This window comes from Schistocerca gregaria, chromosome X, assembly GCF_023897955.1.
Source record: "Schistocerca gregaria isolate iqSchGreg1 chromosome X, iqSchGreg1.2, whole genome shotgun sequence".
Taxonomy (NCBI): domain Eukaryota; kingdom Metazoa; phylum Arthropoda; class Insecta; order Orthoptera; family Acrididae; genus Schistocerca; species Schistocerca gregaria.
Genome location: NC_064931.1, coordinates 329827989 through 329847542, shown reverse-complemented (window position 1 = coordinate 329847542; position 19554 = coordinate 329827989). Strand labels below are relative to the sequence as shown.

Below are 19554 nucleotides of genomic sequence, written 5' to 3'. Positions count from 1 at the left end.
TGAAAATTTTTTGAAAGCTTTGTTTAAATTTGACAGCACCAGTTATTTCTGCTTTTTCACTTTAACTCCATTTATAACAACTCTTTTTCTATCTTTGCAACCTGGGCATATTCTACTGTTTTCATCATTTTTAAAAAAACTGCTGTATCTTTTTAATTGTTTCTTCACTAATACCTACTCCTTTCTTCTTTCCTGGAAGAATGCCTTGCCCTTTCACTAATTTTTGGGTTAGTTTAACCAAACGATGAGAAGTGTTGATTTCATGAATTATTTTTTCTCTTGACCATGAGTCAGGGAGTGAACTTAAAATTTTAAAGTTTTTCTCTTTAGATGTCACTGAACATTTAATTTTTAATTTCTCTATTAAGCTCAAATATTCAGCTTCAGATGATGATGGTATAGATATTCTTCTTCTTTAGAAATAATGTTGGTATCTATATTATTAAAGCATGATTCCAAGTCTTTTCAAACTTTGTCTGAAATTTGTTGTACCTTATTTTCCATAGCTGCTTTTCTTTTTCTTGTACTTTTTTTAAGCAGGAGATATGTGTAACTTAGTACAAATAAAATCCAATATGCCAACAGCTTCCTCATTAGGAATATAAATGTCATTAACAAGGTTACGTGATTCTGGTTCTGGATTCACAACAAATATTTTTGAGTAACAATTTGGGCACAGGGAATTTCCAGGAATCACATTAGGTTTCACTTGGGAACCTGTTTCACTCTCACATAACAAGGACAAATGTTCAAGTTTTATTTCCCTCAAACCTTTAATAATAGGCTTTTTTTATGAACTTTAAGGGATCACAGCACTTTCTTCCAAAAATGTGGTTGTACTTTAGAATATATTTCTTCTCATGATACTCACACACTGATGTTACAGAAGGACCATTCGAAATTTAAACAAAGTTTGTCTAACTTCATCAAAGTCATTGACATTTTTCAAGATTTTTGAAACTGAACCGTAAAGTGTTTTGTGACACACTTCACTTGCTGTCTGTCCAACAGAGCACTGTTCATCCATGTTATTGCATTCCAGTTAATCTCTCAAAAGTAATTAAAAATTACACACAGAACAAAGCACATAACACATTCTACACTCTCGAAGTATGTACATCCACTCTAACAGAGGTTTCAGAGTAGACTGGCTACAGAAATGCCACACCCAGCAATAATTTACTTCTTTATTGACAATAAACCTAAATATAAATGGGCATTTTTATTACCATAGAACAAAAGCGAAAGCTCCTATTGTTTAATATTGCATTATTAAAAATAAATAAACCAAATCAGTATTAAGTGATAGTGTTAACTAAATATATGTCACAATTAAATTTTATTACAAAGAAGCAATAAACAAGTTAAACAGGCAACAGCCATAAGATCAGTTGTTGAGTAATGTAAATTATTTCCTCATTTTCAAAAATTCATATCTTTGTTCACAGTCGGATATCAGTGTTGACATTTTTGCAGTATGTTGCTATCATGTAGGTGTACAAACTGTGTAAAAATCATATTTGTATATTCAGTCCCACCTGAGATAACTAACTCCAAACTTTACAAAAAATGAAAATTTTCAAATTACAAAAATTGATTAAAAAATTAAGGAAACATATGTAAGTGTTCTATATGAGGCTAGTAGTGTATGATATGTAACTATAGGAAAAAATACTCTCTCATAAATCACTCCTTGTTTGTTATTTTTGGGCCTAAAATATGGATTTTTGAAAATTTGGATACCAAACTTTGGAGGTCATTTTGGCCGGTTATTTTTTAAATTAGGGTAGTTTGTGTAATAGACAATGTTGTAGAGGACATTTTCTGAAAGCAATCATGTCAATTGCAATGATTTAACTTAACCCAGTGCAGAGATATTAAAATTTTCAATAATGTCTACAGACTGAAAAATTGTCGCATGCCTACAAATAAAAATGGCTGCCATCCAGTAAAGGTGCAAAAATGGATTATTGTAAAAAAAAAAAAAAAACTGTTTTGAATTTCTCAAATACAGGGAATTTACGTATAAAAAAATTAAAATATTTAAAAATGGTCAAGCAACCATCACGAGACCACTTCATATGAATTCTTTCAGTATGTTCTAATGCTTTGGAGAAAAGAGGCACTTGTGTGAATATCAAGAGCTCAGATGGAAACCCATTTCTAAGCAAAGAAGGGAAAGCAGAAAGGTGGAAGGAGTATATAGAGGGTCTATACAAGGGCGATGCACTTGACGACAATATTATGGAAATGGAAGAGAATGTGGATGAAGATGAAATGGGAGATACGATACTGCGTGAAGAGTTTGACAGAGCACTGAAAGACCTGAGCCGAAACAAGGCCCCCGGAGTAGACAACATTCCATTGGAACTACTGACGACCTTGGGAGAGCCAGTCCTGACAAAACTCTACCATCTGGTGAACAAGATATATGAGACAGGAGAAATACCCTCAGACTTCAAGAAGAATATAATAATTCCAATCCCAAAGAAAGCAGGTTTTTTACAGATACGAAAATTACCGAACTATCAGTTTAATAAGTTACAGCTGCAAAATACTACCATGAATTCTTTACAGTCGAATGGAAAAATTAGTAGAAGCCGACCTCGGGGAAGATCAGTTTGGATTCTGTAGAAATATTGGAACACGTGAGGCAATACTGACCCTACGACTTATCTTAGAAGCTAGGTAAAGGAAGGCAAACCTACGTTCCTAGCATTTGTAGACTCGGAGAAAGCTTCTGACAATGTTGACTGGAATACTCTTTCAAATTCGAAAGGTGGCAGGGGTAAAATACAGGGAGCGAAAGGCTATTTGCAATTTGTACAGAAACCAGATGGCAGTCATAAGAGTCGAGGGGGCATGAAAGAGAAGCAGTGGTTGGGAAAGGAGTGAAACAGGATTGTAGCCTCTCCCCGTTGTTGTTCAATTTGTATATTGAGCAAGCAGTAAAGGAAACAAAAAAGAACAATTCGGAGTAGGTATTAAAATCCATGGAGAAGAAATAAAAACTTTGAGGTTCGCCGATGACATCGTAATTCTGTCAGAGACAGCAAAGGACTTGGAAGAGCAGTTGAACGGAATGGACAGTGTCTTGAAAAGAGGATATAAGATGAACATCAACAAAAGCAAAACGAGGATAATGGAATATAGTCGAATTAAGTCGGGTGATGCTGAGGGAATTAGATTAGGAAATGAGACACTTAAAGTAGTAAAGGGGTTTTGCTATTAGGGGAGCAAAATAACTGATGATGGTCGAAGTAGAGAGGATATAAAATGTAGACTGGCAATGGCAAGGAAAGCGCTTCTGAGGAAGAGAAATTTGTTAACATCGAGTATAGATTTAAGTGTCAGGAAGTCATTTCTGAAAGTATTTGTATGGAGTGTAGCTATGTATGGAAGTGAAACATGGATGATAAATAGTGTGGACAAGAAGAGAATAGAAGCTTTTGAAATGTGGTGCTACAGAAGAATGCTGAAGATTAGATGGGTAGATCACATAACTAATGAGGAAGTATTGAATAGGATTGGGGAGAAGAGAAGTTTGCGGCACAACTTGACCAGAAGAAGGGATCGGTAGGTAGGACATGTTCTGAGGCATCAAGGGATCACCAGTTTAGTATTGTAGGGCAGCGTGTAGGGTAAAAATCGTGGAGGGAGACAAAGAGATGAATACACTAAACATATGGAAGGATGTAGGTTGCAGTAGGTACTGGGAGATGAAGCAGCTTGCACAGGATAGAGTAGCATGGAGAGCTGCATAAAACCAGTCTCAGGACTGAAGACCACAACAACAACATGTTCTAATGCTGGGTATGAAAGGCAGGAGGTGAACCTTTTAGCACACATTGTTGGAACCATAGTTAACTGCAGTGCATTGGACAATACAATTGATTTTGTCACACAATGTTGTGTTATGTATTTGTAGAAACTGCTTTTTCTAGTAACCTGGAGGAGGAAATTTCTCTCTAGGCTCATGTTGTGCCTTATGATGTGGTTTACAATTCATTTGCCCTGTGGATAGATGAGCTATATTACTTCAGTAATTAAATCATAATATGAGTGCAATTCTACTTTAATACTAATTTTTTTTCCCCACCACATGTTTATTGGTGGTGAGGATTACTAAAAAAGTTATTTTTACATAGTTCCCTTCAACAGAAATGGATTTTTCCCACTAAATAGGCAGTTTCTTCATCCCCTTATCAAAAAATAAAGGGCACTCCAATACTTATTTTATGTTTACTGCTCAATTTATCTGTTAACACAGAATTTTTGTTCTTGTTCCACATCCATCAGAAGCCCACTGCCATCTAAAGTGGAATCTTATTATATAAATTACAGTCATAAGTTTCAGATGGGCTGAAATTAATTTTAATTAATTATTGAATAACTTCTTAGGAAATTCTATCTCATTCATTACAGAAATTGACATATAAAATAAAGTAGAAAGAGTTAATTACATTAATGGAACTATCTACAGAACCCTCAGAAATGGAGTAAGAAAGGAAACTCTACCAAAGTTCTGCAATATGATGTCTGTACCACCCACAACATATGGAAGTGTTGTGTGGTGGACTCCAACAAAAAGAAATGAACAAAGAATACAGGCATCGGAGATGAGATTCCTAAGAAGTGAAACTGGATAAGTACTACCCAGCACTAGGGGGAATGCTGATATAAGGGAAGTTATGTGAGTAAACAGCTTCATTGAGCAGATTAAAGAATACAGGAACAACTGGAAGGACCACATCAGAAGAATGGAAGACTACAGAATACCAGTATTAGTGATGAATGATTAGGAAGACTGAGGAAAAGCTGGAAAGATCAATAATAATAATAATAACATTTCTTTGTCAAATTTTAGATTTATAAGATGCAAGATACATACATTAATAATTTTGCCTTTAGACGGTAACTGCAAAAAGCATTATCTGGCACTTTCACTGTGTGTGTGTGTGTGTGTGTGTGTGTGTGTTTTTTTAAGAAGCATATTATCGTTAACATGTTCGCAAAAAAAGTGTCCTCAAGAGAAAGTGACAGGTGACTAGTATAACTACTACGAGTTGAATTTTTTAGAATTTTTGTCTTGTGTTCTACAGGGAAGTCGAAGCCACTATATTTTGAGATTCAAAATTCATATTACTGACTGATTTTAATTTATGGCAGGAATATAATAAATGGAAGCTGTTGGCTAATGTGAAAGCTGCCAATCAGATAAAATGATGCAGTCACCACATTTATCATTTTCTAATTGTGTGTGACAACGTGCCACCACTGGACACTGTAACATATTATTTACAACCCAGCTTTATGATCATGTTATATCCACATGTTTAGGCATATGGTGTATGTGGTGCGAGAACAAAAATTCTGTGTTAATGTAGAAGTTGAGCAGTAACTTCCTCAGTTGCAGATATTCGCCTGATCAAATATTGTGGCTGTAAACAATGAAACCGCATTATTACTAATATTAACAATATCCTGCTCCATATCCATTTTCCCCGTGAGATAACACGTCTGCATAATTTGGATCACTGTCACTATGGACTATTATCTATCACAACTTCCACTGCACACTAGCAGTGTACTGTCATATCCCACTTTCTCCAATGACTATGCAACATACAAATTATATTTTATTGTTGCAGATTGTACTTCTGAATACACTTTCTTCAAATTAAGCTCAAATCATGTAGTGTCCTCCTTCCTTCATTTTCTGTTATTGGGCACAGCAATTTGGAGGGCAGAATCCCCCCCCCCCCACATTTCTGAACTCTACCTTTTCATTGTAATAGTAATTTTTGTGCAATTAATAAGCATTGAACATAAACATTTGTCAGTCTTTGCTCAAATTATGTTTTAGAAATTTTTGGCATTTTGAGGCTGCGTCTGGGTTCATACTGTATCTGCCACTAGAGGAAATTCACGCAATTTATTCTAGTGTGTTATGTTTTGTCTGTTTGTCCTACAGCTGGTCATTGGTTTTTCTCCATTCATGTGCATAGTTTTGCAGTGTGGCCCATGTCTAGGAAATACACATGTGATGTATGTACTTTTGGACATGTCCAGAAGAACAGATGGTGTTTTGATCCAGCACCCGATATGAATTAAGATACAAAAGAATTACAGACAGTGGCTGTGGGGGGACATTGATTTAAATCAGTGCCCACTCACAGCCAATGTCTGAAATTTCTGTGTGTCCAGGAAATATGTTGATCAACCTCTTACTTCGTTTGAAGTATGTCATATATATATGTGTGTGTGTGTGTGTGTGTGTGTGTGTGTGTGTGTGTGTGTGTGTGTGTGTGTGTGTTGGCTGCTGAATAGAACAGTAGCAAAACTTGTAAGATAAAGGTAGAAGCTGGTTTGGATATGCAGCACTTTTTGAATACTTTCATACCTGAATCACCCCCTGTGGGTTCGGGGGTAAGAATAGGCCCACAGTATTCCTGCCTGTCGTAAGAGGCGACTAAAAGGAGTCTCAAACGTTTTGGCCTTGTGAGATGGTCCCCTACCGGGTTTGACCTCTATCCTTCTAAATTTTCCGAAGAGCGAGCCGATTGGGGAAGGGCGCCTTACAAGGAGCGATGTGTCCATCATGCATTACCATCTCTAGCCAGGTTTGTCGTCATCGCTTAGCAGTCCTGCTCACCTGCCATCTCTTGGGCGTGAATTTGTTCTTGGGTGCAGTTTATTGCAGTCTGCTATGCGGTGTCGCTTTATGCGCCAATGACGATATTGGACTACATCACCTGAAATCCAGCACGGTAGCCAGTCCGTTGTGGTGGGGCCGCCATGTACCCTCTTGGTTGTAGCCCCCTGACTACACAGGGATCGCTCTGCTGATGCCAGCGCCGTTAACTCCCCACGTATGCCAAGGAGTAGATGCCTATCTCCTTGGGGCATTGGGACTCCCGGCAATGGCCATCCTGCCAGGTGGTCGTTGGTGAGGCTGGGTGGCGCCCGTGGGGAGGGCCCTTGGTCGGAGTAGGTGGCATAAGGGCGGATGACCCGCAATGAAGCGTGGTACATCATCTCTTGCTGGCGGCCAGCCGCCAGCAGTCTCTAAGCGTTCCAGGGCTCAATACAACGCAACTACATATGACCCCAAATCGTTCCCCTCCCTGGCTCCACCATGGGAGGAACGAAAGACTAAGGATGCCAGCGAACCATACTCGCCCCGCTACCTGGTGTGTACGAGAGCTGATGGTGAATCCTTTACATCCATGAAGCCTCAGTTCTTCGTTGAGCACTAAGAGGACAAGTTCGGGGAGGTGGAGGGCTTGTCCAAAATGCGCTTGGGCTCGGTTTTGATCAAATCGGTGTCCTCCGCCCAGTCCCGCTGGTTACTCGATTGTTAAAAGCTGGGGGATGTTCCGGTTACAATCACGCCCCATAAGAGTCTTAATATGGTCCAGGGCATAATATTCCATCGGGACCTTCTATTGCAGTCCGATGACGAGCTTCGCGCCAATTTAGAGCGGCGAGGTGTTCACTTCGTCCGGCGCGTACATCGTGGTCCAAGGGATAAGCAGGTTGCCACCGGTGCCTTCATCTTGGCCTTCGAGGGTGATACTTTACCTGAGAAGGTCAAGGTGATGGTCTATCGTTGTGACGTCAAGCCATATATCCCTCCCCCGATGCGGTGCTTTAAGTGCTGGAAGTTCGGGCATATGTCTTCCCGCTGTACTTCCAGCCTCACATGTCGAGATTGTGGACGCCCATCACATCCCAATACTCCATGTGCTCCGCCTCCCATCTGTGTAAACTGCGGAGAGCACCACTCGCCTTGCTCGCCGGACTGCAGGATCTTCCAGAAAGAGCGCAAAATCATGGAGTATAAGACCCTGGACCGCCTGACATACACTGAGGCCAGGCAGAAGTTCGAACGCCTCCATCCTGTTCGAATGACTGCCTCTTACGCCGCGGCTACTACTGTTATGGCCCCATTAGCTCTCCCTCAGACTGCCACCTCTCAGAGCCGGAATGCTACACCTGCCCCCTTGATGGTGGGGGGCACTTCACTCCCTGCTGCTCCTGCACTACCTGCCTCAGGAGCAGCAACCCCCCAACCATCGGGGACATCAGTCCCCACTTCTAAGCTGGGGAAGCCTCAAACTTCCCTGGCTCGACTAGCACGGAAAGGGTCCCTTGGGTCCCTTCCTTCCCAGGTTTCCGCCTCTGGGAAGGGTGACGTCAGCCAATGGAAGAAAAGCAGACCAGCGGCTGGTCGCAGGGCTTCCCTCTCCTCCTCCGTCCCGGAGACTGACTTGCTGGAGCCCTCCCAGCCAATGAAACCCAAGGACCAGAGAGACAAGACGAAGAAGAAGACCTCTAAGGCCAAGGACCACGCGGTGGCATCCACCCCACTGCTCCATACAGGCTCTGCGTCCGAGGATAAGGTGGAGATCCGGGCGTCCGCTGAGGACCTGGATCTCGCCGGACCCTCAGACACCATGGAAGCAGATTGTACTGGTCCTCCATCGGTGGCAGCAGGTGACCCAGTGGCGTGATCTGCCTCCTCTGCCCCTTCACGCCTTTTTCGGACATGGACAAAGCGATACTCCAGTGGAACTGCAGCGCTTTTTTCCACCACCTTGCTGAGCTTCGCCAACTCATCAGCAGTCGCCCTTTCCTCTGCATTGCCCTACAGGAAACTTGGTTTCCGGCAATGCGGACCCCTGCCCTACGTGGGTATCGGGGTTATTACAAGAACCGGGCAGCTTATGAGACGGCATCTGGTGGAGTCTGCGTCTACATCCTTAACTCTGTCTACAGCGAATGTGTACCTCTTCACACACCTTTAGAGGCTGTCGCTGTAAGGATGTGGACGCCTCAGCCTATTACTGTCTGCAGTTTGTATCTTCCGCTAGATGGTGATGTCTCGCGTCATGTGTTGGCTGCATTGATAGCACAACTGCCTCCTCCTTTTGTGTTACTGGGCGACTTTAACGCCCATAACCCCCTGTGGGGTAGCGCCGCGATTACTGGCCGGGGTAGAGATGTCGAGACTCTTCTCTCGCAGCTTGACCTCTGCCTCTTAAACACGGGAGAGCCGACACATTTCAGCGTAGTCCATGGCACATTTTCGGCCATCGACCTTTCTATCTGCAGCCCCGGACTTTCACCATCCATCCACTGGAGTGTCCATGACGACTTATGTGGTAGTGACCATTTCCCCATCTTTCTGTCACTACCACAGCGTCACTCTTCTGAACGCCCCTCCAGATGGGCTCTGAATAAGGCTGATTGGGGCTTGTTCTCGTCTCTCGCCACTATCGCACCTCCTTCCCGTGACACCATTGATGCGGTGGTTCAGTCGGTCACCACTGGCATCGTTTCTGCGGCGGCATCTGCGATTCCCTGTTCATCCGGGTCCCCTCGGCGGAGGACTGTGCCTTGGTGGGCGCCCGAGATCGCAGAGGCGATTAGAGATCGCCGGCGGGCTCTTCAACGCCATAAGCGGCACCCGTCCTTGGAGAACCTCATCGTTTTTAAACAGCTCCGTGCCCGTGCCCGACGCCTTATTCGCCAACGGAAGCAGGAGTGCTGGGAATGGTATGTTTCCACCATTGGCGTCCGTACCTCTGCATCGCAGGTTTGGGCTAAGATTAGGCGAATCCATGGCTATCGGCCGCCTGTCTCTATCCCTGGGCTTTCGCTGAATGGAGTGGTGTGTCCTGACTCCGACACGATTGCGGACCGGTTAGCAGCGCATTTTGGTCAGTGTTCCGCATCTACGAATTACCCACTGGCCTTCCGCTCGCGGAAAGAGCGGTTGGAAAGTTGGAGGCTTTCCTTTCACACGCGCCACGCGGAGTCATACAATGCTCCTTTCAGCGACTGGGAATTCCAGAGTGCACTATCTGCTTGCCCTGATACGGCTCCTGGGCCAGACCGCATCCACAGCCAGATGCTGAAACACCTCTCTGTGAATTGCCAGCGACGCGTCCTAGATGTTTTCAACCGCATGTGGGTTGAGGGTGTGTTCCCGTCTCAATGGCGAGAAAGCATCGTCCTCCCCGTGTTGAAACCTGGCAAGAACCCGCTGGAGGTGGACAGCTACCACCCCATAAGCCTCACCAACGTTCTTTGCAAGTTGCTAGAACGTATGGTGAGCCGGAGGTTGAGTTGGCTCCTCGAGTCTCGAGGCCTTCTGGCTCCGTCTCGGTGTGGGTTCCGTAAAGGCCGCTCTGCCGTCGATAATCTGGTCTCCCTAGAGTCTGCCGTCCGTACAGCCTTTGCACGCCGCCAACATCTGGTTGCCGTCTTCTTCGACATGCGGAAGGCGTACGATACGACTTGGCGATATCACATCCTGGCCACACTTCATGGGTGGGGTCTTAGGGGCCCGCTCCCGATTTTTATTCAGAATTTTCTGTCGTCTCGTTCCTTCCGCGTGCAAGTTGCTGCGTCCCATAGTTCCTCCCGGGTCCAGGAGAACGGGGTCCCACAGGGGTCTGTCCTCAGTGTCTCCCTGTTTTTAATTGCGATCAATGGGCTCGCTGAGGCGGTGGGATCGTCCGTCGCAGCTTCGTTGTAAGCAGACGACTTCTGCCTCTACTACAGCTCCGCTGGCATTGCAGTTGCTGAGCGCCAGCTGCAGGGCGCTATCCGCAAGGCGCAGTCGTGGGCTGTAGCGCACGGCTTCCAGTTTTCGGCCGCTAAGACCTGCGTTATGCATTTCTGCCGGCGTCGCACGGTTCACCCTGAGCCACGCCTTTACCTTGACGGTGAACCTCTTGCTGTGGTAGAGACGCATCGTTTCTTGGGACTGGTATTTGATGCCCGGTTGACTTGGCTGCCTCATATTAGGCAGCTTAAACAAACATGCTGGCGGCATTTAAACGCTCTCCGTTGCCTTAGCCACACCGGATGGGGTGCCGATCGGTCCACCCTTTTCCGGCTGTATCAAGCGCTGATCCAGTCTCGCCTTGATTATGGGTGTGTGGCTTATGGTTCGGCATCGCCATCAGCGTTGCAATTGCTGGATCCCATCCATCACTGGGGGATCCGACTCGTCACATGAGCATTTCGGACAAGCCCTGTTGACAGCTTACTTGTGGAGGCTGGTGTTCCTCCATTGCGGATCCAGCGCGACCGACTTCTGGCCGCTTATGCTGCCCACGTTTGTAGCTTGCCAGGGCATCCCAACTACCGTCTCCTGTTCCCGCACTCGATCGTCCATCTTCCAGACAGGCGGCCCCGGTCAGGGTGTACGATCGCGGTTCGCATCTGGGCTCTACTGTGTGGGATTGAGTTTTTTCCTCTCCCGCCTGTTTTCCGGGCCAATCTCCGTCTGCCCACTTGGTGTGTGCGCCGACCATGCATTCGGCTGGATTTGGCACAGGATCCGAAAGACTCGGTCCCTCCTCTGGCCCTCCGCCGCCGCTTTGTTTCTCTCCTTGCCGAGTTTCCCGGATCTGCCGTGGCCTATACCGACGGTTCGATGATCTCTGGTCGCACTGGTTATGCTCTTACTCTAGAGGATCATTGTGAGCAACGGTCGCTGGCACCCGGGAACAGTGTATACACTGCCGAGTTGGTTGCCATCTATCGCGCCCTAGAGTATATCCGCTCCCGCTCCGGTGAGTCCTTTGTCATCTGTAGTGACTCCGAGTGGTTTACGAGCTCTTGACCAGTGCTTTCCTCGTTCCCGTCTGGTGATGGCCATCCACGAGTCGCTCCATGCTCTTGCCCGTTGCGGCCGCTCCGTGGTCTTTGTTTGGACCCCAGGTCATGTTGGCATCCCGGGCAATGAGCGGGTTGACACGCTGGCTAAACAGGCAGTGAGTTCACCGGCTCTGGAACTCGGCCTTATGGAGTGTGATCTCCTGTCGCTTTTGCGCCAGAAAGTGCTTGGTGCCTGAGGTGACGAGTGGCGCACCCTGCCCACGCCCAACAAACTTCGGGCGGTGAAGGAGACGACCGGTGTGTGGCGCTCCTCCATGCGGGCCTCTCGGAAGGACTCTGTCGTCCTCTGCCGGCTGCGCGTTGGCCACACGTGGCTGACGCACGGCCATTTGTTGCGCCGGGAGGACCCACCGCTATGTCGCTGCGGGGCAGCTCTGACGGTGGTCCACATTTTGGTGGACTGCCCGCTTTTAACAGGACTCAGGCAGACGTTTGCGCTGCCTGATACCCTCCCTGCCCTTTTATGTGATGACGTTGCTATGGCGGACCTCGTGTTGAGTTTTATTCGGGCAGGGGGTTTTTATCGCATGATTTGAGTGTTTGTCCTTTTATTTCCTGTATTGACTTGGGCCTTTGGCCTGTGGTTTTAAACTGTGGGTTTTAATGTCATTTGGTGGTTTGCTTTTCCTTATTTTCATGGTCGGCCAACCACCTTCACACTCGGTGTGATTTTAGTTCCGTTTGTCTGGTCTTTGTCTGTCTTTCTTGTATTGTGTCGTCCCTTGTCTCAGTTCTCCGTTTCTAATGACTGACAGTTTTTATTTCGTGTGATTTTATCGTGGAACAAGGGACCGATGACCTTAGCAGTCTGGTCCCTTCAATCCCACACCCAACCAACCATACCTCAATCACATGACATTGTACCCCAGGCAGTAATGATCCATTGACCTAACATGAATATGGAGGGTTTCTTTTACTTCTCCCCTGGAGTGAGGGTGTAGTATCTTTGAAGACACTGCTCACTGTAAAGCTGTCACATGTGAGCCTTAAGATATTTCCACAATTACTTCCATTACATGGAGTTGTCAGGTCATGTCACCTGAATTATTATCAGGTCTGTGTTGTTCTTTGCCAGAAGATCCATAGCTTTCTGGATGAGGTGTTGCCTGAAAGAAATCACCACCAACATTTTTGTTCTGCTTAACAAAGAGCCTTGTATTCTGTTCCAAACAATCTTAAAGCAGTCTAGAATCAGATCATTGTTGTCTGTAGATGCCAAGAAAAAGTATGGACAAGTCCTAGATGCAGTTTTTCTTGCAGGATCCTGTTCCTGTGAAGAATCACGTATGGATGTATCTTCCTCCCATCAGCTAGTGCATTCACCATTAAGGCATTTTCATTGGCAGAACTTCTTCTAGGAACACTTAAAGGGCTCTTCACATAGACAGTAACATTTGATGCCATATCAAAATAAACAGGCATCTCATCAGCGTAGTCCACATGGTGTAGCAAATGGATTTGCCATTTCCTTAGATTCATTATGTGATGTTAATAGGCAAGTAGTTCCTCATTATACACCATGGGAAGTTTCTTATTTATTGCTGTTCTGCACCATAACTTAAGTCTTGCCCTCTTCATTGTCCTTGTGAACTAACCTGTGAGGGATGCAGTTTGAGAAATTCGTCATCTCTAACACCTGCATCCAGATATTTCTTGAGTAATCAGGAAGCCTCATTGTTTTTCTCCTGTACATACTGAAAAGCCTCAGAGGTGGAGGTTAGGGTGGGAACTAATTACAGGGCTTAAGTTTCTGCGAGTGAAATGATCAGCTTTCTTGGTTGTCACAAATACTTGGCTGTTTCTTCTCAGTATGCAGCAGTTTTTCAGGTTGTGATTACAGTGAAATTTGAGAACACAGCTCGTGTACATTAACTACCTCTATCAACATATGGGAGGGGTGCTGTGCAGTTGGTGCAGTGGATAGCATCTTGGGTTAACATACAGTAGGTCAAGGCTTCAACTCTGAGTCGAGGCATATTTGTTTTTATTTGCTGAATGTCATCTGCATGGTACAGTATCTATAGTTAAATCATCATACAGAGCTTAATAATGTCTTCTGCAACACATTTTCTCTTGCATACTATGAACACAGAAATGGAAGTACAAACATTTTCACAGGTCAGCTTTTAAAGAATCCTTTTGCATGTCATGGACCCTAAGTGTTTCACACCACTGCATTTACAAAATTTGAAACCTGTTTCTGTGTAGCCTCCCCCAGTGGTGCCATCAATTACTACCAACTATTATTCTTGCCTCATTCAGGTCCATTACATTTCATTATGGCCATACATTACCAGTAGGGCTAGCAACTTGCTTTGCAAATAATTTCCAAACATGTACTATGTAAATTTCAGATACATGTGGCTTAAGAAAAAGGTGTATACTACAGTATCATGTGGCAGAAACTGGCAAATAAAACCAAATACGCCTTGACCCAGGATTGAACCCTCAACTTCCTGCATGCTAACCCAAAACACTGCACAGCACTCCTCCTGTATGCTGACAAGAGGTTGTTGCCATTCAGTGTTGCTAGTTTTCCAATCTTTAAAATCCATTTAATGACAAAAATATGCACAGGACGAAATTTTGTGACAGACATTTTCGCCCTGCAAGTATGCGAGGATTCACGCTACCAAGTCAGTGTGCAAATTTTTCTTCTCCCTGTATACCGACATGATAATGTGACAATATTCTATAGTCTTTTCCTTTCATACATTTTCTCAGCGTGCTGCTTTCTCATTGGGAGCATAGAACCAAGAGCTGGCACATACCCTCTGTCATTTCTATAATACCTCTTGGTATGTGTTGACAACGTTGCTACATGAAACTGTAAGTACGCCACTGACCCCATCTAGATTTCTGCCACCTTATGCAGAAACTTGTGTTGTTGTTGAGTATTTGTGCAGTTTTAAAGTCAGTTCAATTCTGACTACAAATGGATTTAGGCAAACTGCAGTTTCAGTGTGGCAGATGTTCATAAAAATCCAAGGTATGTAGCATACATTCCCAGAGTTGGTAGCACAATGAAACTTATTACCTGCTTTCCACTCGCCTTCAGACATTCATCATAGTTCTCAGCTGAGCTGGTTTCACTGTTCCCCTCTGAACCTTCTGAGTTCTTCAAAATAAATCTGCACATTACCTTATTGTCAAAGATTCATTATAATGTAAGACCCCTATATTAATATATTACATAACTTAAAAATGTTGACCTCAGTACCAATAATTTAATTGGTGAACGTAGGATAACCTTGGATTTTTTGAATGATGCATTCAGAGAAAAAAAACATATTCTTATAATTGGATAAATAAGATAATTGGTTCACCATTCAGTTCAAGAAAAAGATAACTTCCACATGAGAGCACTAACAGTCTCTCACTGAAAAAGCTCCTGAAATGTGCTGTGATGCTCTTGTATTTGTCTCCATCATAAATAATTTTGATTAGTGAGAATTTACACTGTGGCACCATCAAAAATTTACATATTTCATCACATGGCTAGGTTTACTTATTTTGGCATATGGAATCTCTTTGTGAATGAAGCTAAGGTTGCTTGAAACAGCCTTCCTGATATTTATTTATTTATTTTTTTACCCTGACCTCAAATGACTTAGTGTTCCAAGTGTATCGAGGACTAGAGCATCTCCCATACAAAATTCATGCTTTCTTCTCATTCACAATAAACTTCAAAACTACAAAGACATTTAATGGTTGCAATCAAGTGATGTAACATCTAACAAGGAGATGCTAGACCCTGATATCTGCAGATTTTGGCACCCTTCAGCACACTATAGAGAAAAACAGTATTGAAAGAAGTGTGGTTTGAACACGAACACATGATCACAGAAATTTACTGTCATCTAAATGCTTTCATTCGACCATTTGGTCACCACCTCAGTTAACGAGGGCTCTCCTCAAATATATCGGCAGTGGATCAAAATCACAAATTCTTAGATTTCCTCATAACTATTAAATTGCAGGTCTCACACACAAACCTTTTCAAAATTGGTGTGTCACAGGGTCTGGCCTCTCCTTATAACAGCTGCTATTATTTGCAGTACCGTGTTGATACAACATTCAAGTACTGAAAGCTCTAAAGAATGGTATGAGCTGGCCAGCCAGCCAGCCAGTCAGTCCATTTGCCGAATATCCTCTCATTACAGAGAGAGAAGAATGAAGTCTGAGCTAAATTCAACCCTGAAAAGAATCATATGGGGAAAGAGTACGGTGTCACAATAATGTTGATTGGTGAGTGTACTGTGTTAAAACATTTTATGATCAGTACATCCATGCAATGTTATGGATTGCCACACCCTAAGACCTGGACCACCAAAACAATCACGTTCAACACCGTTCATGGATGCATTAAATGTTCCCACCTCTTGCCATAGGAGGGTATATCTAGAATGACTATTCATGCTGATTCTCCTCTTACCCAAGAAGAGTACACAACTCCACTCATCAGTGCAAATGGTGCCACCGATGTGTGGGTGTCAACAGAACACAACATACTGGTTGTTGGGCAGTGAGACCACTGCTATGACCCCGTGGAGCATGAGATTGCCTGCCTTTAGACCTGTTAAATGTGGTTGCAATTGCATGTGCTGTTTGATGTGGGTCCTGTAATTGCCTTTTGCACAATGTAACAGTCATGTGTTGCTATTGTTAACCATAGTGAACATTGCCTCTTTCAGACAGCAGTTTCAGTTGTTCGGAATGCTCCCGATGCACATGAAACCATGCTGTGAAAATAGTCACACAGACCTCATGTCATGCGACATCCAACTTTCTGCGCACAACTGGGAGACGTCTGGCCACGTGCTCCAGCACTTTCATTCGTGCTACATTACTTTACCTAGCTCATCCTTAAGTTTTGTTGAGCAATGTGTATACAAACCTTCCTTATGAATCAATTTATCTGTTAGTGAAAACTGTACCATTTGTGACTTCTCTCTGTGGAAGTTGTACTTATGGTTTTACTGTAACACATCATATCCCTAAATATGATGCAATAAATAAATGTTGCATTAAAGGAACTCCATAATAGTGCTGGTACCAATTAATACAGTATGATAACATGCAGCAGATAATGCCTATATGCACTCCCACAGCTTTTTACTTACATTATTTGGGTTTATTTACAAAGAGCTTTCATAGATTAGAAATGCTTAATAAAAAAATAATAATGCTGCCACAAACAATGACTGTATATACTGTAGAAAATAGCTGTTAAATTTTACGTTGACCTTAGTTGGTGTACTTAAACCTATAAATAGCTAGTAAAAAGCTTGGAAAGTAGTCTGAGGTTGTAGTTTATTTTATGCTTGTAAATATATGCTGGTTTAGTTATTTTATTTGTTTTTTCGAGTGAAAATTACTGATATAATGGGAGACATCTTTACAGTGCCAGGCTACTGTTGTTGGGTTCCTAGCATCCGTAGTAGCAATGGTGATGGGATGGGTTCCTGAAGGGAAATTTGATGTTGCTCATGGACTACTACTTTGTGCAAGCAGTGTTGTAACAGCATCTTTAGCAAGTTTTGCTTTGGGTAAGTTCATGTGAGTATGTAAATTGATTACCCTGTGATTTAATTGTGGCTTATATCATCTTTCCTTTCGCAGGACTGGTAATGATTGCTGTTATTCTGAGCTCTCGACAGTGCAATATCAATCCAGATAATATTGCAACTCCTATTGCTGCTAGTTTAGGAGATCTGACAACACTTGCCTTGCTGTCGGGCATATCTATGTGGCTGTACAATTCCATTGGTAAGTCACAAAAACTTCACTTAAAAGTGTTTGTGCTTTAATTCATCATCAGTGTCGGTTCTACTCCCCCCCCCCCCCCCCTCTCTCTCTCTCTCTCTCTCTCTCTCTCTCTCTCTCTCTCTCTCTCTCTCTCTCTCTCTCTCTGAAAACTGTAAAATTGCATATAAGAATGGTTGGCCAATACATATCTTCAGGTGGAAAAGTTCCAGTACTGACAGGATACACACATTTAAAAGTGAAGAACAAGAGAAACCTGGGGCCTCAGAACTCTTCTTGAGTGTGTGGATGACAAGCATGGAGCCCTGAGCCATTGCGGTACTAATTCCTTTTGTTGTCTGGTGACCTCAAGGTGCCAGATTCCCTCCAACACTGTTGGACTCAGAACTTGTGCTCATTGTGCTTGATTGTTAGATCCAGGTTTGACCCTCATCTCCCTCCACCACTGCATGTCCAGGCCATACAGGGAAGTGCACAAAATACCCATTACTCAGTATGGTAGCCAGTCCATGTGGCATGTGGAGCGGTGAATGGGGGGGGGGGGAGGGGGAGGGGGGAGGAATCAGATACTAAATGGTTATATCCAGCCTTACTACATTGGGGCACACCATTAATGCCCAAGCTGTTACCTTCATGTGTATGCTTATAAGTAAGTGTCTTCTTTTGCTGGCATGCTGGCAATTGGACTCCAAAGAATGGCCATCAGTCAAGGTGGCTATTGCTTTGGCTGTTGGCACTCATCAGGAGAGTCCTCAATCCGATTAGGTGGCGTCATTGTGAATATCTCACACAGTGAAAAGACCCAAGTTACCAATAAGGGGCCATGAGCTTATGGCAATCTCTCCAGGTGGACTTTATTGTTTCAACACAGATAGTTATGACCCAAAGAACTTACCCTCCAGGTCCATGCCTTCATAGGAAAGCAAAATCAAATGAACTATAGAAATGTACTCTCCTCAGTTCCTGGTTTGTATCCAGTCTGACATAGCACCCTGTCTAACAACTAATCATTGTTATTTGTTGATGATAGTGAACATGTATTTGTAGACCTCTCTTTCCTCAGTAAACTATGAAATGGTTATGTCTTAAAAGAGCAACTCAGACCAAGTCTGAAGCATTATTCGCTTGCAGAAAACTTGGTGACAGACCTGTCACCAATACACCCCATAAGATCTTAAATATTGTGGAAGGTTTAATTTTCCTCAGCAGTTTAATGCTGCGGATATATGCAGAATTAGGCAGAACATTAATGAAATGCGTTTTTGCATGTCAAAGCCTGGTTTCACTCTGGACCATTCATCCTCACTTTTGACAAGGATTCACTTCCTGAGAAGTTAAAATCATGGTCTGCTGTAGTGATCTAAAGCTGTATTCAGTACATCCAATGGAGTACTTTAAATGACATGTTTAGAATGTGTCTTATTGTTGTATAAACAACCCAAGTCATGAAAGCTGTGCTCAGCTTTATACAAACATCCTATGTGGGCAACCAGCATGAAATGTCAGTTGCGGAGAGAATCCTCCCCCTCCCCCTCCCCCCCTCCCTGATGCCCAAAGTATGCTGCTGTAATTAAGTTAGTCATGTGTTGATAGAAAGATGAGTGGCTGGAAGTGTCTAGTAAAGCCCACAACTCGGACGTGCTGTACCTCCTTCCAGCAATACAGACAGGATGAGGTTCTCCTTACTTGTCTTTGCATAGGCCACAGCCCTACGACATATGGCTTCTTGCTTCTTGCTACGGTGAGAGGACCCTCCCAATGTGTGGTACTAACGACACACAGATCACTGTGTGCCATAGGTTATTATATTGTACATTGTTTTCAGAACAGAGGGCTGCAGCAGATTTGCCGACAGATCTGCCATTTATTTTAAGTAATATTCAAATGAGTGTGGTGAGAATTTTAGGCTTTTGTGATTTGTCCAATGTGTTTATTCAAATTTTAGGGAGATGTTCTTAATTTGTTTACGGGGTGACTGCCCCACGGGTGTTTTCTTATAAGTGGTTGACCAGTTACATTTCCCTGTGCCTTCCTTTTTAGATCCCCTGTCATTTTACTTCTGTTTTAACACCAGATACAGCAACTTTCGCC

At 43.7% G+C, this 19554-nt stretch overlaps 1 protein-coding gene across 6 annotated transcripts in view; it reads left to right on the top strand.

Annotated features, from left to right (window-relative positions):
- The window catches only part of LOC126298371 (solute carrier family 41 member 1-like), a 150433-nt gene that overhangs the window by 124592 nt on the left and 6287 nt on the right, over positions 1-19554 (top strand). For all 6 annotated transcript variants that reach the window (XM_049989674.1, XM_049989677.1, XM_049989676.1 and 3 more), the window contains 2 exons: positions 17102-17246; positions 17320-17466. In XM_049989674.1, coding sequence (XP_049845631.1) covers positions 17102-17246; positions 17320-17466 — 292 coding nt within the window. The remainder of the gene's footprint in view (positions 1-17101; positions 17247-17319; positions 17467-19554) is intronic.